The sequence below is a fragment of the Balaenoptera physalus genome (genome assembly GCF_965194825.1).
Source record: "Balaenoptera physalus genome assembly, chromosome: 1".
Lineage (NCBI taxonomy): Eukaryota > Metazoa > Chordata > Mammalia > Artiodactyla > Balaenopteridae > Balaenoptera > Balaenoptera physalus.
The window spans coordinates 101,995,455-102,018,699 of NC_138882.1; the positions used below are offsets into that span (position 1 = coordinate 101,995,455).

Below are 23,245 nucleotides of genomic sequence, written 5' to 3' on the forward strand. Positions count from 1 at the left end.
AAGGGGTAAAAAAACTCTGGAGTGGATTCCAAATAAAATGGCAGGTGAGGAAGAGTCTATAGCAAGTGTCCTCAACTCCTTTCAAGACATTTTGAAATGTCTTTGTCTTACTTTTCTCTGAAACATTGTCTTGCATTTTTTCTAGGTCTCAGGTTAGATGTCATGCCTCAGCAAAATATTCTCTGATCAATCTAAGGTTTCTTCCTCTGTCATGCTCTCTCATGGTCTCATCTTATTTTCCACCACTACACTATCATGTTTATAATTATGGATTTAAGTGTTTGAAATTCATGTATAATATCTGTCCCACTATTATTCAAGTTCATTAAGGCTGTTTTTAAGCTCTGCAAAATGAGTACCTAGAGTCTTATTGGCACAATATAGTTCTTGCTTGAATTAATGAATGAATGATTAACCAGTCTTTTCCTCTGGGGCTGTGCTGGATTGTGCCAGATCAACTTGGTTAAAATGGAACTACATTTCCCAGAATCCCATTCCCTTTGTGTCCCTGGAGTAAAGTTGGCAAAACTGAACTAGTGCAAGATTTGGAAAATAAAAGTAAAGCAATAGGCATTACTCGAAGGTCTTTCAGTCAAATATGTGGAGAACAGACTCAGAAGTGCCCAGGGGATGCCAATTGTCATTTCTCTTCTCCATTGTTTATCTAGCTCTTCTTTCCAACTACTAGACCTGACTCTCACATTCAAAACCAGATGTTTGGCTGAGGATGCACAGAGTCAGGAGTAGAGAGGCCACAGCTTCCCACAGAACTATCAAAAACTTCCCCTTTGCAGCTCCTGTAGGGTCACCTAGATTTCCCTGCAAGCCTGGGCTCATCCACCCTGCACCAGTGCTTCAGAAGGACTGATTGGAAACTCTGTCTTGGTTCCTCCAACATTCCCTTCTGGCTGTAACTTCAAGTATTTACCACAGTTGTATAAGGTCTAATGCTGTAATAAATCTCTTATCCAATAACAGTCATAGTGGCTCTAGTTTCCTGATTAAACCTTGGTTATTGGCATTGATATTCATGGGCTCAGCCACAAGGGCTTCCACTCTTCAAGGCTGATCCGACTATAGCCTATGCTGAGCTCCCAACCTACCAACAACAGGGACCAGCCCTGAGTGCCAAATATGGCACCATTCCCCAGGGGAACCAGTCAGCCACCTGATTACTTTGGACCACTTCCATCATAGAAGAGCAGTGCTTTGTTCTCCTTGGAATAAATGCTTACTCTGAATATGGATTTCTTCTTTGCCCAGAGTGTTTCTGCCAAAATCACCATCTATGGACTTGCAGAGTGTCTTATTCATTACTCTACAGAGCATTGCTTCTGACCAAGGAATTCATTTTGTATCAAAGTAAGTTCAACAATGGTCTGTAGTTCCAGAATTTACTGGTATTACCATATTTCCCATCTTGCTGAAGCAGCTGACCTGACAGAACTAAAGATTCAGTTATGGGTCCAGCTGGCTGGCAATATTATAAAGTTGGAGTAATACTCTCCAGTACAGTATAGGAATCAATATATGTTGTTTTTCCCGTAGCCAAGATTTTCAGGTCTGGTAATCAAGGGATGGATATGGGAGTGGGTCCTTTCACAATTACCCTTAGTGACCCTTAGTGAAATTTTGCTTCCTATCCCTTTAGTTTTGGGCTAAACCCATTGAGTCCTTAGTTCCCAAGGCAGAATGCTTTCACCAGGGGATTCAACAAATCCATTAAGCTGGAAGTTGAAGCTGCCACCTGGCCATTTGGCTTCAAGTCACTGAGCCAATAGGCAAAAAGGAGATTACTGTACTGAGACCTGATTATCAAGGAGAAATTAAGTTGCTACTGCACAATGGGTCAGAGAAGAGTATATCTAGAATCAGAGTTCCTCTGGGCTGTGTATTAGTATTCCCATAACCTGTGATAAAAGTTAATGGAAAGCTACATCAGAACAGTAAACTATTAATGTTTAAACCCTTCATGCACAAAGTTTGGAGACTCTCATCTAAGAAGGAACTATGACCAACTTAGGAAAAAATAGGGATATGGAATAAACAGTGGAAGAAAGAAGTTAGAAATACCAGTAATCACATGGTCAGTTGCAGAAATGAGGAATGTAGTAGTGATAAATCCATTCTTGCTTTTATATAAATGTATTGATATATAGATGATATAGACATATTTAACCAGTTTTTCTACTAACATAAGACGTATTCATAGTGATTAACCTCACATCTCAATATTTAAGTTTTAGGCCATCAGAGTGGGAGTGTGACTCAGAAGAGGAATGAATGTCACCAAAATGTGGATAAAGCGACATAGGAGATTTTTCATATGTCCTTTCTGGAGGAGAGGTTGTACACTTTCAAACAATTGTTCCATGTTAGGTAGAAGCATGATTTTGTTATTGTCTTTATTCAGAAGTTAAATATGCTTGAAGAGGAATGTATAGTTGAAGAGGAATGTATAGTTGAAAAGGAATGAACTGTGCTGGATTATGCTGTATTGACTTGGTTAATCTGGGAAATACATTTCCTAGAATTCCCTTTTCTGTGGTTCCAAGTGAGAGCCAACCAAGGAACTTGCCTGAGATCTGGAAGATAGAAAGGAAGCAGTGTTCATTACTCCCAGAAGGAGTCATGTTGGATAAATGGTGATGAACAAGCATGGGAGAGCCTGGGAGGTTACAGCTTTTCCAAACTCTCCTCTACTCTGCCTCCTGCTCTTCTTCCTATTGGTTGGCCTTGTTGACCAACAGCAGTGCTAGGCCTCTTACCAGGTGCTTGACGGTGGAACCACAGAGGCGGTAGCTCCACAAAGGCAACAGGTTCCTAGGCCTTTCCACAAGCTTCCTTTTTGTGGTCCAGTGGCTTCTCAGATATTCCTGCTGACCTGCCTACCATTCCAATGCTTCAGAAGGTGTAGTTTGTGACTTATTTTCTATTCCTCCAACTCCCCTCCAACCTTTACTTCTGGTGTTGTGTGAGGTCTAATTCCTATAATAAAGCCCTTATCTCATAATATTCATAGTGACTCCACTTCCCTGACTGGCAGATTCATTGACTACCTAAAATTCTCCACGAATAACTTTCACTATGTCCAACATCTAATGCCCTGACCATCTCTGTTCTCATACTAGCCCTATAAGGTCTCATATGAGAAGGATCTGAAAGCATTTTACTTTTTCTTGAGACTGGTTACAAGGAGAAGGGCAAGGAATGCATTTTCTGTTATCAATTTCATGCAACTTTGGATTTTTCATGTTAAGTTACTAGGCACTGGAAGGACAGACAAGACATTTAATGTTTTATTGCAGACCAGAGTTAGGAGTGCCAAAGACCTCCCTTAATCCACTTAACAATTACTACAAGTCAAAAATAAGGTAGTGCTAGTGACACTAACTGTTCTTTATGGAATGTGTATTGTTATGACATATTCTTTAATGTCAGATTTTTTTTTTTGAGTATCAGGCACTCCCCCCCACCCCCTCCAATAATACCAATACCCTTGGCCTTAGAGGAGAGTGAGTTTGTGTATCAGTGCTACTTAATCTCTTGGGGGTACAACCAGAAAGGACACCAAGTCATGAACAGGATGACTAGAGTCATCTCTGAAAGACAGTAAAAACACTTTCAAAAACCCAAATAAATTCTTGGTTGGTCAAGTGCTCATTTCTACTCAGAGTGTGGGTTAGGGGAAATCGAGTACTTTCCCCAAGCACTTCTTGGAATTACATTTCATGCTGTTTGACAGAATCTGCAAGAGCTGCATTTGTCACGGTCCCAGCAAGAAACATATGGCACATGAGTATTGGAGAGTTTAATGAAGAGACTGTTTACAGAGCCCAGGACAGGGTTAAAGGAAACCAGTGAGGCTTGGTGAAGCATCCCTGGGCTGGCAACAGTGGAGAACCAGGGCCCAAAGGAGCAAGAGGAATGAGTGGTTTCAGGAACTTGAATTGGTGGAGGAAGCTGGGGAGAGGGCCTGAAACGAGTCACTGCCAACCCACAGCCCTACAGAGAGGTCTGGGGAATAAATACCTTTGCTTCAATGCCTTCCACCCTCCCATCTCTGCCAGGACCTCCCACTTCCAAACACAATCATAAGAAAGAGGTCAAGGGCCTCTGGTTGATGCTGTCCATAAAGATAGGCTATAGGCAGCTGATAGGGTTGAACGTGGATCTAGGGGCAAATAGGATGTCCACACAGGCTATTGCATCCAGATTTATAGGGGAGATAACTAGTCTTATCCCAGACGTAACCACCATGCTATTACATGTTATTAGAGACATCTTGCATGAACGTGCCTGATAGGGCACTCTTCACTCAGTAGGGTGCAGTTAAGCTCTATCTGTTACTATCTTGCTAACCTTGGTGTGCAAATATTCATTCAGGTGGAAACCACTTGGCTTGAATGCTTTGAAGTCTTTTTTTTTGTCTTTAAGAGCTATGATGACATAGATTTTTAATTTAGCTGCAGTGCATCAAAAAACTTTTTGAACTGTTTTGGGACCCCTACAATTTGGGACATCCCAGAGAACAGGAATTTTATCGTTAGGAAAATTGAGGAGCACAAAACCCATCAGTGATGCCTTCACAATGACACCTGCTATTCATAAGTGAATTTAATTGGATATTACCTCTTCCTCATTCACCATTGGAGTTTTCATTGAATGTCACTGCATTCCAAATAGTAAGTGATTCTAATAAGCAAAACAATTCAAACCATTTTAACCAGATAAATGGCATACGATCACAAAGAGTCTGTGGACTGACTTGTGCTGAGAATTAACAAGGGTTTCCCTGTGATGGTGGGACATGCAGCAGCCAGGCTTCATCTCCCTGCCCATCTGCTGGCGACTGCAGGCTGGGATTTCCTGAGGCAAAAAGCAGGAGCCTTGGATTCTATCTGTCACTAGAAACAGCAGGCCATGGTTCTACCATTAAACCTCCGGAGTAATTTCTTAACCCTTGATGAAACTACTTGCCCTCTGATGTCAGGTTTTAGCATCTTCTATCCATTTCCTCTTTCTCCTACTTCTTGCCTCTGAATATGATTCTTACGCTCAGGGCCAGCACTATCTTTTTGCATCTTCACAGCTTTATTTAATCAATGATTATAATCAGAGAATCCTGGTGAAGGGCAATTATTTCAAGATTTCTACCAAGGTCTCTTAATACAGAGGAAAGTGAATTTCTGGAATTAGGGAGAATCTTGGGAAGGAGGAGATGATAGGTGCATCCCATTGTAAACAGGAAATTCATTTGAAGATTCATGTTTTATCAATAAAATTTGTATGGATTTTTCATTCTGTGTCATGATATCATGAAATACAAAATAGTTTCTGTAAGTCTGAAAGAATTGCAGTTGCATGAAGATGTGACAATTGTTCTGTGGCCTCACACACCCCAGCACACCACTGTGGAAAGTAATCTGAGAAGCACAGGTTTCTACCTATCAAATTTGCAAAAATTAAACCACACCCGCACATGTGTGTGTACACGTGCAACTCCCAGGGTTATGAGGTATTGACTGGTGGGAAACAAACTTTCTGGGAGAAAGTTTATCAAGACCAAATCAAACATTCATCTACTTTGTAACTAATAAGGATCTACTGTATAGTACAGGGAACTCTACTCAATACTCTGTAATGGGCTATATGGGAAAAAATATCTAAAAAAGAGTGGATATATGTATATGTGTAACAGATTCACTTTGCTGTATACCTGAAACTAACATTGTAAATCAACTATACTCCAATAAAAATTAAAACATTCATCTACTTTAACCCAGCAATTCAACATTAAGAATTTGTTCTAGGAAAATAATCATGGATGTGTACAAATGTAGAGTTACCAACAAAGTGTTTGCAGAGACAACTTAGAAGACTGAAAAATCAGAAAGAACGTAGGTGTCCAACAGTAGTAAATCTGTTGAATAAATTATAGCATATCTAAATACGGGCTACGCTACTAGGTATCTGTCGGCTGATTACCCAGCACACATTTCCCCTTTCCGCTTACTAACAATATCAGATTTCATTTGGGTATTCTTCCTACCTGCACTGGCACCTGCGCATATACAGTTTTCCTTTGAACAATGTGGGCATTACTTCGCCGACCCCCCTAGTTCAGTAAAACTAAACTACTAGTAGTCTGTTAACCAGAAGCCTCAGGGATAAAAGTCAATTAACACATAATTTGTATACTACATGTACTATATACTGTATTCTTACAATAAAGCAAACTAAAGAATGTTTTTAAGAAAATCATAAGGAAGAGAAAATACATTTACAAGAACTGTACTGTATTTATCAATACCGTAAGCTTTTGTCATCTCTTTACAAGATGGATAGTCGGTACCTACATCAATATTGTCTCGTACAAAAGACAGTCAATATCACACATATTACTAACACTAGGTATCAAAAGTGAAAAAATAATGTGAAAAACTTGTATTTACAGATATAACGATTCATGCACCGATAACGAAGAAACAGCAACATGACTGCTTTATGGTAGCTTAGTGTAATCGATACAATTGGCTTCACGGTGGCCTAGCTTATACACCAATGAATGCATAATTATAACATTTTTTATGGCATACAGTATTACAGCCATATTCATAATATCATATTGGAAACATGTTACATTAAAACAAACAAACGAATAGAGATATGCAGTTGCGTCAATTGTTACTGAATCAGGCTTACCTTGCCCAATGCACCGCAAGCCAGAACGCTGAGACGCCAAGGTTTGCAGCAGAGAGGGATGTGTGGAGGTTATTCGCAAGGCAGCAAGCGATGAAGTAGGAGGACAAATCAGCTTCTCCAAAGGCAAGGGAGCTCGGGGTATTTATGGGGTAACGAATAAAGCAGCAGGGCGGGCTGAGGCGTGGGGCACTTGGAGGGTGCGCGGACGATGATTGGAAAAAGGTGCGGTAGTCATGGTTCTGTGCAGGCGTAACCAGGCTACAGGCCTCGGCAGGCTGCAAAGGTCACTCGCGCATGCCCAGTTCAAGGGTCGGTGGTCCTAAACCAGCTCAGCTCCAACTAGACGCAGCTGACTTCAAGTTCCTAGAAAACAACCCGGGCAAACATCTTATTGTTTAGGCTATATGCTGCTACGAGGACATGCAAGTGTTAAAACTACCTTGATTAGTGAAGGCAGATGAAGTGGATTTAACCCTCAGTTTCACAATGACAAGAGAGGCATACTGTATGATAATGTAATTCTTCGAAAGCAAAGTTATAAAACAGTAAGAAAAGTAACACATTATTAATTTTATGTTAAGTATCATTCATGCCTATGTTAGGATAGACTAGTATCTACATATATTGTATGCATTCATGACATACATACCTTTTTCTAAATTTTCTCTATATTTCCAGGCTACAGGGCTCGTCTGCAAGTTTTTTCAAATTGTCGCAAACCTCCAAAAAATTTACCCATATATTTTTTGAAGAAAAAAATATGCATATAAGTGGACTTGTGCAATTCAAACCTGTGTTGTTCAAGGCTCAACTGTACTTCAAGAAATGAGCAAACCTTCAGCTTAAGAAATAAACCGTGATTGCTTTAAGAACATGAGACTATGCCTCTGTTATTGGGTCAGGGAAAGAGACCCAAACCAATCAGTACCAGGCATTCCACACAGGGCCTCCTCCTAGGATTGCCTTTATCTCTATTTTATGCTTTTTTCAATTTGGGAGGTTAGAAGGCTAACCACTACATGTTCAAGGCTCCTTGAGACCAGGTTTCTCCCATGAAGCTCTCCCAACTGAATACACTCCTGTGAGATTTGGAAGCTGGAAGGAAGGTGGCCCCTTCTTTCTATGCTAATATGGACAGACATGGGTGCTAGCAGGTTCTCTGAACCTGTTTCCTCATCTGTAAAGCAGGGGTAACATCAGGTACTTTGCATGAAAGCACGCTAGATGCCCTTACACCTTCTTTATCAATATTTCTTTCCTGGATGTTGTAACAGCACCATCACTTGATTGAAGGGGTTTGAGAATTCTCGAATACAGATAGCTTTTTTTTTTTTCAAGCTTTATTATGCCCAGAATCAGGAGCCTGGCTAAGAAGAAGGTGGGTCTTGGCATTCAGGTCAGAGTAGATCTGCTCAGACCCGTGTTATCCACACCATGAATATAGCTTCTTTATGAACACAGCCTGCACCTGCCTGACAAATTTCCTGACAATAGAGATTCGATTTTCCCACAAGAGAAACTGAATAGGGACTCGGGGGACCTGAGATTTGTTCTTGGCTATGAAACTTTCTGTAACCTTGACCAAATACATTTACCTCTCAGGACCCCTCAGTTTCCTCATCAGAAGAAAGGTTTAGAAAAGGTGTTCCCTAAAGCCCCTTCCAATTTTAGAAGTTCCATGTATCAGCGAGACAAAATGGTTGGAAGTTTTTACGCAAACTCAATGTTTATGTAGCCATAGGTCAGCCTTGAAATATTTTTATTTCATATACATCTTTTTAAACATGCCTTTTAATAAATTTCCCCTCAGGTACAAAGCATAAAAAATAACAATTAAAGTGTACTGCACAGAATAGCAATATCCAGGGCATATTATAAATTGACCCCTATGAAAATTGCTGATACTTCATCTTATTTAATCCACAAATCAGCGATTTTATATGGCCCAATCTACTAAAATCATTAAAATGCAAAATTTTTAAATGTGTTGTGTTTGTCTGGAACATCAGCAGATTAGGAAAAAGCTGAGAATTTCATGTTCCTCTGACTTTACACATTGATGCCACAATCTTTAGGGTTATTTTCTTTTTTGATGGGGGATGGTGGAAGAGAGAATGATACTACCATATTTCAATTTCTGTAAAAGACCAAAAGCTATCTGAACTCCCTCTTTGTCCTCTAGCCACAAAGCTCTGCCAGTTCATTCTCCCTGCACAGCAGGGTCTAAAAGAGCTCAACCTGCGCTCTGTGATTTCCCATCCTGCCTTGGTTCCTGGGCATTTTCGGGTGGCAGTCACTTCAGGATATGGGACACTATCAGTGACTTGTTTGCTCGCATCCCTTTAATCCATTTCTTGGGCAGATTCGGTATAGAATCTGTGTCTATGCCAACAATGATGGGGACATTAAAATAGCAAACACTATACAGCACTTGTTATGGGCCGGGAACCGGAAGAAAAGCTTTGTACATACTAAATCATTTCATCTACTTCCTATGAGAGCTGTACTATTACTACCCACTTTACAGATGAAGAGACCAAGCACATAAAGCTTTCTTCACTTGCTCAAGATCACACAGCTAGCAAGTGGCCCCAGTAGGACCCCTGCCTCTCTGGTTAAACCCCCAAGCACGTGATGAGCGTGTCAGTGTTGCGGGCATGATTCCAGAGTAATTTTCAGGACAGGATCACTGCCACCTACCATCACAGACAAATTTACAAATGTACATTATGATGAATACACATCACTTCATTCCCAACATTTATCTGCCCCAGTGCAGCTGGAGAATACCCGCGCTCCCCTGCGTATCTTTGTGGGGATAGAGTTATGGGTCTTATACCTGCAGCAGATCACAGTTTCCAGGTTGGGAGAGACAAGTGTGGTTTCTACATCTCTGAGATTCTCATGCCTCCCTCTAGGGGTCTCCCCATTTGAACCCCTACCTTAGACACTGATGAAAACAGAATCTACTTGAACTATTTACATTGTTTTTTAAAGTTTAGGTAGATGAGTATCATGTTATTTAATACATTTATTAATAAAATTACTCCATCTATTCTTATTTACCCAGTGCATTACTTACCTATCTATTCTAGATGAATTTTTAAACAGTAAACCTATAGTGATTCTACGTTCAACTGCATGTTATTATCTTCAAAGCCTCCCTTTGAAGAGTTTATCCCCATTGCATTGCTGTTGCCTTTTTCCCTGAAGGGTTTGGAAATCTTGCTGCTAATCAGTCTTGTGAGCTAATTCTCAGACAGAGAAACCAGGCTGGTTATTTGATGGATACTCCTGTCGCCGGCACCAGGAAATATTGTTCCTCTGTTCGATACGAGAAGAGCAAGAGAGGTACTGTCCAGGACTACCCTAGGAATTCAGCTGGACCCCTTGTTTCATAAGTTCTTCAAGAGGGGACCACTCATTCCAAATCGAGACACTAAAATTTTAATCCCCCGAAGGTCTGTCCCAAGAACCTGCAGGTGGATTATGCACTGTCTGTAGAACTTGGCTCTTTTCCTTGGATGCACTTTTGAGTCTGAGAACTGTGCACATCTTTTTCCTTAGCAAGCAAGTTATTTTAAGGAAAGAAAGTGCACTCACTCGTTTAGCATTGTAGATTTGAGGTAAAACGTTTGTCTTTCAGCAGGTTGGAGTTTTGTGATTTTCTTCACTTTACTCAGGGGGGCAACATCTGCCCCCAATTTACCCACAGAGGTTCTTTCAGGGACTTGCTGAGCTTAAATATCCCATCCTTGGGCCAGCAATGATTTTACCACTCTAAGAAGGCCTGAAAGGGCATTGGCTGAGGATGTCCTTGCTGGCCCAGGTGCAATGATTTGAAAACATGCCCATGGTTATCCCTTTGCCTTCGTTATCCAGACTGGAGTCCTTTCCCAGCCCCATCTGGAGAGCTTGGCTCAGTGTTAGGGAAGGACAGATTCCTAGCAGATGGTTTATCAGAGGACCTGGCACATGGTTTGGCCAAGAAAACCTCATCTAATACCTCTGGGTTTGGGAAGCTTTAGAGTGAAGAGTAGTTCCAATCCTTCTGCACAACCAGGAATGTTTTGCTTATTAAATTTTTAAAACGATGCTCAGAGTAAATCTAGACAGCAGCAGTTCTGAAGATCTGGCACCACAGACGGTACCAAACTAATGTATCCCCTTAGACAAGTTTTACAACATCTATAAAGTTTGGGATAGGGCCAGAGCCTTGGGCCTGAAAGGAATGAGACTCATGCAAAAAGATATCAGGCATTTTGACAAGTGATATTTTAATTAAAAAAATGCAACTCTGATCAGCATGAAATATCTCAAATGTCTAATAGGCTGCTTAAAATTAATATGTTCAAACCTACTCCTTCCACAGTCTTCCCCATCTCAGTGGCAACTCCATCTATCCATTTGCTCAGGCCAAAAACTATTAGAATCATTCTTGCTTCCTCTTCCTCTCATATGTAATATCTAGTTCATCAGTAAACTTTGTCAATTCTACCTTCAAAATATGTATGGTATTCAACCTCTCTGCTACCACCCTGGTTGGAGCTGCCATCCAGATGGTGGCAGAAGCCACCTACCTGGCACTCTTGCTCCCATATTTACTCCCATTCAGTCTATTCCCAACATAGCATTCTGAGTGAGACTGCTGGAATCCCTGACACACCATGGCACTCCTCTACTGAAGGCACTCCAGTGGCTCCACATCGCACAGCATGAAAGCTCCCTCAGCTCCTGTGTCACGGAGCCCCTTGTGTCTCTGCACTGATCTTTCATGGCTCTCCCCTGGCTCTTTCTGCTCCAGTCACACTGACCTTTCTGGCCCATGAACTCTGAAGCCATATGCTCATCCAGGACATTTGAAGTTGTCCACTCCCTTTGCTGGAGCATTCTTCCTCCAAATATCCACTTGGTTTTTTCTCTCTCTTTCCCTCTCCCTCCTTCTCTTTCTCTTTCCATCCTCCTCCTCCTCCCCCACTTAAATTTTTTCTGTGGAATTTATCACCATCAGATATATTGTATATTTTTCTCATTGTGTTTATTCTGTCTCTCTCTACTAGAATATACACTCCTTTAAGGGCAAGGAGTTTTGTCTCTCTTTTAAAAAATTATTATTTCCATATCACGAAGAACCAAGAATAGAGCTTGATACACATTAGGTACTTAAAAGCTATTTTCTTTTTTTAATCAGTCATCAATTTTATACACATCAGTGTATACATGTCAATCCCAATCGCCCAATTCAGCACACCATCATCCCCACCCCACCACGGTTTTCCCCCCTTGGTGTCCATACGTTTGTTCTCTACATCTGTGTCTCAACTTCTGCCCTGCAAACCGGTTCATCTGTACCATTTTTCTAGGTTCCACATAAATGCGTTAATATACGATATTTGTTTTTCTCTTTCTGACTTACTTCACTCTGTATGACAGTCTCTAGATCCATCCACGTCTCAACAAATGACTCAATTTCGTTCCTTTTTATGGCTGAGTAATATTCCATTGTATATATGTACCACATCTTCTTTATCCATTCGTCTGTCGATGGGCATTTAGGTTGCTTCCATGACCTGGCTGTTGTAAATAGTGCTGCAATGAATAGACTAGAGCTTGATACACATTAGTACTTAAAAGCTATTTTCTGAATAAATAAATCATATTTTTCCCAAATATGTGTTAGGCACTGTGCTTATTGCTGTATATATCGTGGTGAACAAAACAAAGATTCATGACCTCATGGATCTTCAAGTCTAATGGGTGGGAATAGTAATTAATTAATTAGACATGAGAAAGAATTGAAGCATTTGAAGAAGTGAAAATGTTGAATTAAGCTGGAGAGTTGGGTTTGAGAAATGGCATTGTGAGACAGAAATTAAGCCATGTTGATTTTGTTGTTGGGTGGGGGTGTTACCCTAACCATGGGGACCGTCGAAGGCTTTTAAGCAGTCAAGTGACATAGTCCTGTGCACATTTTATAAAGTCCTCTCTGGATGCAGTGTGAGAATGGGTTGGAAAAGGTCAAGAGTGGAAACAGGGAGATGTGATGAGAGGTGATTGCTGTAGTGATTGCAGTTGAGAGATGATGGTCACAGGCTGGGGCAGTCTGCATTAGAGAGAAGGACATGAACTTAGAGCCTGTTTGAAAAGGATTTGGGTGGATTTGGGTGGTTAGGAAGTGAGAGGGGTTAAAGATGAACCTCACGGTCAGCCTTGAACAGCAGGTGTGTGTCATCTCCTGAGAGACTTCCTGAAGTAAGTGGGGTTTGGGATGCAGAGTGATGTGGTGGTGAGGGTGAGAAGGTTCTGAGTGTGACGTATACATAGACAACATCCCTGTGGTGACATTCCTGCTTAGGAGCAAGCCTGAGCAGGTGCAACAGATATTAAGAGCCATTAGTTTATAGACAGATGGTGAGCCACGTCACTGGGGTGGATGGGGTCACAAGGAAAGGGTTAGGATGAATAAGGAAGGAGGGCTGGGGCAGAATGCCACCTGACTCCAACATTTCAAGGCCTGGGTCACGTAGGCAAAAGAGCCTACCGTGAAGCTAGGAGAAAAAGATCGTGTCAAGGAAGCCAAGGGTACAAAGGAAGGTACAGTCAGCTGTGCCAAATATTATGAAGAGATCAAGCAAGGCAGGGACTAAAAGTAAACACTGGAATTAGGAACATGGAGGCCACTGGTGAGAGCAGTTTCAGGGGAGTATTGGGGCATAAGGCAGATAATACAGTGAGAGAAGAAGGGAAGGTGAGGACATGGAAGCAGAGAGGAGATAAGAAATGTAGCTGTGAGAGGCACAATCAGTGGAGCAAAGTTGCCCGAATGAGCACATTATTTTTAAGGTGAGTAGACTTAAGTGGCTGAAATGTTTGGAGGAGGCAGTGGTCAAGGAGGAGCTGCACAGACTTTGGCAGCCTGAGATATTGTGATTTATAAGAATATTTATTTGCTCATTCAGATGACCAAAATATATTTCTCATAGATTTTGGTTCCATCATTCCTAGCTCACAGCTCCCAAAACCTTTGGAATTTCCTGAGCAATAAGAGGAATGGGGGCATCTTTTGTTGTAATATTTGATTTCTTGTCCTCAGTTCCTGAAGTCTCTTCAGAGCCATACAGGTGAAATGGATGTCTTACCATTCATAACAAGCCCATTTCCCCCATAGCTGGGTTTAGGTTAATAAGGTAAATTTTGGAAAGCATCTAAGGATGGGGCTTTGTTACCAGGGGAACCAACCACATGATTAGAGAGTTGGAACTTTCAGTCCTGAGCCCCTCCCCAGCCCCAGTCTTCTGGGAGGGGAGAGGGGCTGGAGATTGAGTCCAATCATCAGTGGCTAATGATTTAATCAAGCATGTCTTATGTAATGAGGCCTCCATAAAAAAACCCAAAAGGAGAGGGTTTGGAGAGCTCCTAGGTCTGTGAACACGTGGAGACATGGGGAAGGTGATGCCCTCAAAGAGAGCACGGAAGCTGCACACCCTTTCCCCAGACCTTGCCCTGTGCAATGGTAGGAGGTAATGCAAACCTGGTTTGTCTGCTGACCTTAACAGAAGAGTCTGAGAATCTGTTCTTTGTCGTATTCTTGACATCCCTCAAGGTTGGGAAGCAAGTCCACTTTCCTCAATCTTGTTGCAATCGTTTGCTGTACTCCTTCCATCATTTCTTCATGGTGGGCACAAATTGCAAGTAGGAGTTGAGGGAAATAGAGAAGTCTAGAATAACTTCTGGGTTTGAGTGTTATGAGAGTTAGAGGCAGGTATCGGGGAGGTAGGGGATGCAGGAGTGGAACAAGGTTGGGGGGAGTGGATAATGAATTCCATTTTTTAACATATTGAGTGAAGATGCTTATGAGACACTGAGAAGGAAACAGTCAGTAAGTAGTAGGATCTATGGCTCTGAAGTACAACCACTAGCTGGGGAGAGAGCTGTGGGTTGAAGATGGATATGGATAAATTATCCATATATAGGCAGTGACTGTAACCAAGAGAAAGAATATTTGGAGTGAGTGGCAAGATAGGGCCAGAGCATGGCCCTATGCAGCATAGGGAATACCTGCATTTACGGGGCAGGTAGAAAAACATCCCGCAGAGAAGATTGGAAAGAAGGTGAGTGGAAACCAGGAACGGTGATGCAAAGCCCAAGGAAGGAGGATTTTGACAACAAGGGAAGAGTCAACAGGGCCAGTGCTGCAGTGGATCAGGTAACGGGAAACTGAAGGGAGGGCACTGAGCACTTTTATGAGGGTCCCAGAGCTACAGGAGCTGCAGCCTCAGAGGATGCACTGGGTGGAAACAGCGGGGATGTTGTCTGAATTCCACCCCAAGGCTCATGGCTCCCTTCAGTTTTCATAAGTCAAAATGAGGAGGTTGGACGAGATGACTAAGTTTCTTCTGGTTCTGAAATCATGATTCCCAGAGCTTTCATAAGAATAAAACCCAGTAACAACAAAAGATTGCCCCCCCCCAGGGGAACATTTTAAGGCTGGTTCACTAAAGCAGCCACATAAGCAGGCCAAAGTAAAGAAATCTTGATCTCACCAAGGGTCTTTGCTGGAAATCAGGGGAGTATAAACACACCAGCCTGATGGAGGAATGTGCTGGATCCAGGCCCCTGTGTGCTGCCCTCTGCCCACTATGAGCTGCCCCTGGAAGTGCTGGACCCCCAGGGGGCTTTTAAAACCTTGTCCCCCAACAGGAGGGGCTGCCACGTGGCACACTGAGCTGCTGTGTGAGGCTGGATAACTGCTTGTCCAAAAATTTGTTGGAAAAATTCAGGCAACTGGTGGCAGCTGGACCAGATGACCTTGCGGTTATTTTCAAGCCACTGATTCTTACATCCTCTGAGGGAGACCTCATTCCCATGACTAATTTTGTCATGTTTCCCACAGGGATTCTGTTGCAAAAGACGTCTGCCCCGATTTCCACTCAGAGGTCACTCAGCTGGCTTCCCTTCTCTGCTTATAGAGCCTCGCCTTTAATACCAGGAGAGGTGAGGCCCCGGACCTTGATGTGCCAGTTGAGCTGAGTTTCTGTCTCCTCCCAGCCCCTCCTTGGACCTTCTCCTTCCCCCGGGAGGAGCTCCACGCTGTGGGGCTTGAAGTCAGGGACATGATGGATGTCTGAGAGTCTGGGGCGGAGGGTGGTCCAGGGTCTGGTTTGAGAGGAGGCGGTGCTGCACAGCCCACAGAGGAGGCCTGCCTCCCACCACGCTCCGTCTTCAGCCTTGCTTCGGCACCCGCGAGAGGGAACGTGGTAGGAACTGAGGTGGTGGGCACAGTCAGTCCTCAGCATTCTCCACCCTTTCCACCCCGCCTACTTCCCCAGGTGCAGGGTCTAGCTCTTGGTCTCCACCGCGATGACGCAGCAGGTTCTAGAAACGGAGGTAAAATAGAAGATGAGCCTCCCTCCGGGGACCCTAAAGCCCTGGATGATCACTCGGTTGGGCGGCAGGTGCAAAGCACAGGAGAGGATTGGAGGCCACATGGCAGGGAGCAGTGAGGCCATGCAACAGGGGAAAGGTGGGAGTGCGTGAGAGCTGCAGGAGGGCCGGACCCCTAGGAGAAGCGGGAGTTTCGCACATTGCCTTCTGCTGGATTTTCACTGGGAGCCCCGAGGCTGGAAGGAGACCCTCCCCGCCCGGCATGCGGGCGCCTTTGCTGTTGGTTTGCTCCTCTCCTCCTTCCAGCCCTGCCTCCATCTCAGCTGCCCCTCCCCCTCCCCCCTGCGCTGCAGCCTGGGAACGTCTCACCTTTCAGTCCAGAGGCCGGGTTTAGGCTGAAGGGCCAGCCCTGAGCAGCGGTCACGGTGCCCTTCCGCAGGGTTTGAGTCTGGTCTTGCGTGTCTCGAATCCACCTTTGCCCCGTGAGAAGTTGTGTCTCACTCTCCAGTTGCTTCTGGTTCGGAGTGGGGTGGCGGCACGAGGGCGGTTCGTACAAATCGCTTGGGGTCATTGTGATCTCCACGTAACTGGTAACTCAGGTACCCCTTGCAGGTGGAGGATGGGCCCTGAAGACGGCTGAAGTTGCTGTTTGTTCGGTGTGCGTCACCTGTGGGGCTCGGGCCTGGCCTTTTAGTAAGTGGACGGCAGCGGCAGGAGTCGGGATGGAAGTGGGGCGGGAGCAGAGCGCCTTGTTCTCCCCGGAGGAGGGACCGGAAAGGGAGGGCAGCTACAGCTCTGCCTCCTCGATCTTGTGCTTACCTCAGGCTCCTGGGGAAAGGGTGCCCCCCTCCATCCATCCTGGACCAGAGGATGTACAGGTCTCATCCCCATGTGAAGTCTCCCCATACACCTGCTAGACCCCGGCACACTGGGGACATTGTCTTGCCCGGGAGGAAGAGGTGAAAGGGGGGTGGGAGCATAACCGACCTTTCTCGTTGGGGGAGAACAGGGATACAGTTGCCCTCATCGTTGCTGTTACAGGAATGCGGAGCAAGCTCGTAATGTACACGGCTTCTCCTGCCACCACCCCCCTGAGCTGTCAGTATCCATCTCCCCATGGAGCTCAGCAACCAGCGTGAGCCACGACACCACCTCTTCCGCTGCGCCCTCCATCTGCTTCCTCACCATATTGTTCTAGCTTCGCAATCAACGAGGCACGGGGTCAGTTGATGGGAAGGGAGGCCAAGGGGCACTCCTGCCATTCTACCTCGCTCATAGCAACTCACCTGCCTCCTTGCACGGTGGGCCATGGCTCATAAAACCTGACCGCGGCTAGGTCAGTGTGAAGGCAACAGTGAATACAGAGGGTGGGCTAGAAGGTGCACAGTCTCCCCTAACTCTGCCCCTGCCATCATCTATCTGCAAATCATTTAGCCCACAAATATTTATTGACTACTTACTCTATGGTAATGGTGGGAAAAGAATGATGTGACATTGTAATATGAGTAATGTATATATGGTTTTCATCCCTGGTTCCTGGCACAAAACTCATAAAACTCTTGGAATTTCTTGAGTGAAGTGATAAATAAATACATTTATTCCTTTACTTGTTTATGGTCTGGCTCTGCCAACTGGAAAGCAGGCTCCTGAGAGGATCTTTACCTACTTTGCTCACTTTGCGTTTCCTCTGCCTGAAACAGTGCCTGGGACACTGGATAAATATCTGTTTATTAAACAAAATAAATAATGAATGAACCTCACAAATGGTTTCTAAATTACAGCTGTGAAAAGTGCCCCAAAGGAAAAATCACAGAGTGCTGTGAGAGCACATCATCAAGGGTGTGTGCAGGTCTCATGATATAAACAGGGGGTCCTGAAGAGTCTCTTTTGTTGGGCCAGATGGCTTGACAAGCGGATTGGTGGGGGTGGGACTTCACCTCTGTGGCAGAGATGCTGTACCTACTTTCAGCTGGGTCCCTGACACATTTAGCCTCTTGAGCTGCACTGCCTAAAACATTAGCTACCAGCCATGTGTGCCTATTTAACTTTAATTAAAATTAAATGAAATTCAGAATTTACTTTCTTAGTCATGCATTTCAAGTGCTCAGTAGCCACATGAGCCTAGTGGCTACCATCTTGGGCAGCACCATTGGACACAGACTATTTCCATCCCTGCAAACAGCGCTGGTCTAGAACGTGTTTCCCACCAGCAGGCCAGTAGGTATGGCATAAGATAACTGCCACATTTGGCATCTGTATACATTCCCATTAGCAGTTCCGAAGATAGGTAGATAGATAGATCGATGATAGATAGATAGATAATAGATAGATAGGGAGGAAGAGTGACAGAGAAGGTGAGGGAAAGGGAGAGGGAGAGAGAAACAAGAGACCTGGTTACCAATGACCCCCATGGACTCATGTTACATTTCTTGTGAACTTGCGCTTTCCTGTGAATCACAAAACAATTTCTCCCCTATTGCCTCTCACCCTACCCCTGCCCCTTACCCTAAGAAACTTCTCTTATTGCGATGCTGGCCCAGAACCAGAATCCAACAGATGGTTGCTCTTATTCATATACTCACATTTCCTGCTGGAAGGAGAGGGGTGAGATACTTTTATACTGTCTGAATTGGAGGAACAAAGGGAAAACTCACTTAGACTTTGGACGGAGGCTCATCTGTAACTAGTGACACCACTGCTGAGAAGCCGGGAAGTCAGGTGCACTGCTCCCTTTTCAGGTTAAAGCATAACATCATCCTCAGGAGAAAATTATAGAAAGAGAAGGGCCCTTGAGCCTCCAGAGCAAGGTGGCTAAGGCAGGTTCAGAAATCTGCACTTTCTAAGCAGGGCATTTTATCATTCTTGCTTTCTTTGTGTTTATACCTCCTGTGTGCTCCTTTTGTACTTGAATTTTTTTGACAGGCCCAGCCAGGCTTAGCTGTGCTAAGGACAGCCAGAGGCAGAAGATTTTGTCCCCACTTGTGCTGGAGCATTCAAGAGGGTGCAGCCATTTCTGGTGGCAGGCTGGTGGCAGAGGAATTTTCTGTGCGCAAGTCCCAGGGGAAAAATAAACCCTGGTAGACAATATTGGATCCACTTGGTGAATTCTTTCTTTCTGCCTGGAGCTTCACCTTCTAGGGCAAAAACCGTGGATGTTTTAATAAGGGAAGTGATAACAGCAATAGGCTCTAAGGCTGAAGTCTGGTAGGATACAACACCTGTGCCGCATACAACTACAGCAGTGCATGGAAATCACATATTTGCATATCTTACAGGACCTGGTGTGACGAGAAATGAAGAAAACTCAAAGGTGAAATTATTAATATACATATGAATTATTTGTCATCTCCCATGTGTTAGAGAAATACAATTACAAATATTCCTTGTGAGATTACATGCTAATGTTAATTTCTTACAGCCCTTGAATAAGTGCAGGATGGATTTTTCCCAGCCAGTTCAACGTGCAAGTGACTACGTGTGAATATGCTCATTTCCAGGGATCGGTTATAAGCGATGAATTCTGTGTGTGTAACAGCCTTTGTCAGAGCCATTGTCTCACACACCTCTAACTAGACAGCTCTCCCTGTGTCACTCCAGTGACCAAGGAGCAAATAGGAAAAATGAACCGTCAATCAATTTAATGCTAGCCTTTCCTTTCACACAGAAAACCTCCATTCAGCTGATGATGACTGACATAAAAACTAAATCCATCCGCTTTATCACTCCTCTCCAAAAGGACAAGTCTGAGAAGCAGGGAAGAGGAGAAAATATGTAGGATTAGCCTTACCTTTAGTCACTGGTCTGCTGTTGTACTAATAATCTATCCACCTGGGGAGAGAAAAATCAACTGTTAAAATATTCCTATTGCAGTTTAGTGCACATTTAGTATAAAATGTGGAGGTGTGAATCATAAGCAATATATTTGGGAGTAGGATTCTCGGAATATCCTGTTTAATGTGATGGGAAACATCTTAAAAATAGGGTCTGAGAATAGGGTTAGGCCTTTCATTCATTTGTTCATTCATTGAACAAATATAGATGGAGTACCTATTATGTCTCAAATGCATGCTGGTCACTGAGGATGCAGTGATGACCAAGGCAAAAACCAGTTCTTACCTTCATGGAGCTAACAATCTGGGGGTGGAGACAGATGTTTAATAACAGAATGAGATAAACGTTACTGGAGGAGAGGCATAGAGTGTTATAAGAGCGTATCACTCCACTACGCCAGTCCAGGTGGTGGGAGTGATTGATGCCAGGGCCCTTTCTGAGGAAGAGACATTTATTTAAGATGTGATACAAAGGGTGGGCAGGACTTAGGAGGATTAGGAGGTGGGGGACAGGGGGCGGTAAAAGAGAGAAAGGCACACGTGTAAGCCCCAGGGCAAGATGGAGCAAGGGACATTTCAGGAACAAAGATAAGACAAGAATGGCTAGTGCAGAGAAAACAAGGAGGAGAATGACCCACAATGAAACTGGAGAGATTGGAAAGGGTCAGATCCCACACAGCCCTGTGAATCTGGATGAGGAGTTTAGACTCATGCAAAGGGAAATGGGAAAACAAAGAATTCTAAGCACAGGAATGAAATGCTTTAGAAAGATCTGCCTGTGTGCAACAAGAATGATTAGAAGGGTATAAGACCAGAGGCGTGGGGTCCAGTTACTTAGCTAGTGCAGTAGTTCAGGTGAGAGACAACGGGGTTTGGACTAGAATAGGATCTGTGGATATTTAGAGAAATGGTCAGGTTCAAGGGATTCCCCGGAGACAGAACCCACAGCACATAATGATTGATTAGATGGAGGGAGAGGTGAGGGCAAAGAAGGAATCAGGGATGACTCCTAGGCTTCCGGCTTGAGCAATGGGGTGGATGTTGACACTTTTCTCTGAGCCAGGGTGCACCGGAGGAGGGCAGGTTTGAGGAGGTGGGAAGAATACGACAACTGGAGTTGTGGAAATGTTGAATTTAAAATACTTACAAAACATCCAAATAGAGATGTCCAGTAGACACTTTGACATATGGCTCCGGTGCTCAACAGAAACAAGGCTGCATGTCTATTCCACTGTTATCTCCAGTCTTCTCAACTCATTTAGACAAGGAAACATATTATAGATAATGCCTCTGGAAAATTACTGACGAGCTATAAAAATGAAAATTAAAAAGTATTCCTTAGCCTCTAAATTCAACCTCTGGGAAGTTATCCCAAATAAATTATCCAGAAAAAGAGAAAAGCCACACACATTGAATTCTGATTTATAATAGCAAAAAACTGGAAAACATTTCATACCCAGTAAGAAGGGCTAGTTAAATAAGTTACAGTATACCAACAAAATAGAATATTGTACAGTTACTAAAAACAGTAATTATGTATATTTTAGAGCAGCTTAGAAAAATGCTGTGTCATTTAAAGCTAAACAACAAAATTTAAAAATCTGTTTATGCTATGATTACAATTTTGTAAAAAATGACCATACATGAACAACTCCTAGAAGGGCACTTGAATAAACAAAGAGTTGACTTGCTGAATGTTGGAATTATGGTGGTTTTTTTTAAAAAAAATATTGTGAAAATGTGACTTGTAAGCTAAGCATGCAAACAAGTAAGATAAATATGGTTTTGTTCTTGTTTTTGTTTTTGAAGCAAATGAGTTTCCGTCTTATATAATCATAGGCACTATCTTGCTGAGTTGCAGAGCTGGAGTTCAATACTTGTGCATGGCTCAATGGACGTTGTCAGCAAGGATCTTGTCTCCCAGGTCAACCCACAATGACTCAGGAGTCTCATTTCTGAGCATGTCCTAATATTTCCCACCCCCCACGCCCCCCTCCCCCCAAAAAAGAAAAGTCAGAGCTCCTTGGAGCACATGTGAGTCTCCACCGGCGACTAGGTGGAGACTAGGGAACCAAATATTTACATGATTAATCTCTTCCCATTCTTTTCCTCTGTTCCTGACTTGCCTCAGGAACCTAGTAAGAATTCATGGCCAAAACCTTTGAGACAGGTTCCCCTTTGTCTGGTTCAATGTTTTCATTATCTCCTCATCAAAGTCTCCTCAGTGTATATTTGCAAATGATCATAAAGATGAAGTGCCAGTGGTCTCCAAAGGTGAAGTGCCCTGTAGATACCGGATGCCCATTGTTACCATTCTTGTCTATTCAATTACACCCTTTGCGATCCACAGGGGCATAGGAGGGTTTTTGCTCACGGGAGAATCTTGTGTGATGACAGTACCAGCAACAGCTGAGCTAAAATGCAAACCTCCTGGGTCAGATGTCATCCTGAAATAGGTTGTGAGCAAGGTTGTTGTACTGGCAGGATCCTTTGTTTTCCAAAAAAGAGAAGCTCTGCCTGGGAAGTAGGATAGAAAATAAAATCCAGTGGCAAAGTGTAGTGAGATTTCAGGCGTTTGAAATACTGGGCTATGGGGCAAAGAGATCAATGCCCATGAAATGATGGAACATAAACCCTCAGAGGTAAAAGAGCTCTTTTCATGCTGGGAGAAAAAAAGCAAAACCAAACAAAAAGAGCATTTAAAATGTCCTTGTCCTGTGTTTATGACAAATGGAGAATTAAGCAGATTGGCTGGTTGGGCTCGCTTGGGAGAGATGAAATGGCTGAATGTTCAGATGCACCCTTTCTCTTCCAGGGCAGCCACAAGAAAGGTGCCGTGCATGCCACAGTGGGGTGGTCCGTGAGAGGGGGGCTCAACAGTGGAGCCATGCAGGGCATGCTGTGAGCAGAATTCCTGTCCCAACTCCTCTCTTCCTCAAGCAGAGGGTGAGTTCACATCTTCTTAGGATGTGCTGCTCCTGTGGGAGATGGTCACAAGGATACTCAAAGTTATGAGAGCTCTTGTGTCTGTAAGGACTGACTGCAATGCCCTCAGATAATAGCTGCCTAGGTACATAAGTTGTGGTTGGCAGAGGGATGGCTTAGTGCTTTCACAAATGCCCCCAGCCTTATTATATTTCTAACTTTTTATTTTGAAATAATTTGAGAAGTAAAGACAGTACAGAGAGTTCCCATATACTTTCCCCCTAATGTTAACACCTTACACAGCCATGGTATACTTTTCAAAACACAGAAATTCACACTGGGACAGATTTTGTTCACATTTTACTACTGTTTCCACTAATGTCCTTTACCTGTTCCAGGAT

General features: G+C 43.5%; 1 protein-coding gene across 7 annotated transcripts in view; it reads left to right on the plus strand.

Moving 5' to 3' along the window:
• Nucleotides 1-23,245, plus strand: part of VAV3 (vav guanine nucleotide exchange factor 3) — a 521,969-nt gene that overhangs the window by 408,985 nt on the left and 89,739 nt on the right. For 2 of the 7 annotated variants that reach the window (XM_082451936.1, XM_082451938.1), the window contains one exon: nucleotides 1,264-23,245. The exons of 2 other annotated variants lie outside the window; for them this stretch is intronic. In XM_082451936.1, coding sequence (XP_082308062.1) covers nucleotides 1,264-1,265 — 2 coding nt within the window. In that variant the 3' untranslated portion in view covers nucleotides 1,266-23,245. 3 more of the 7 variants (XM_082451925.1, XM_082451928.1, XM_082451934.1) reach the window with 3 other exon arrangements.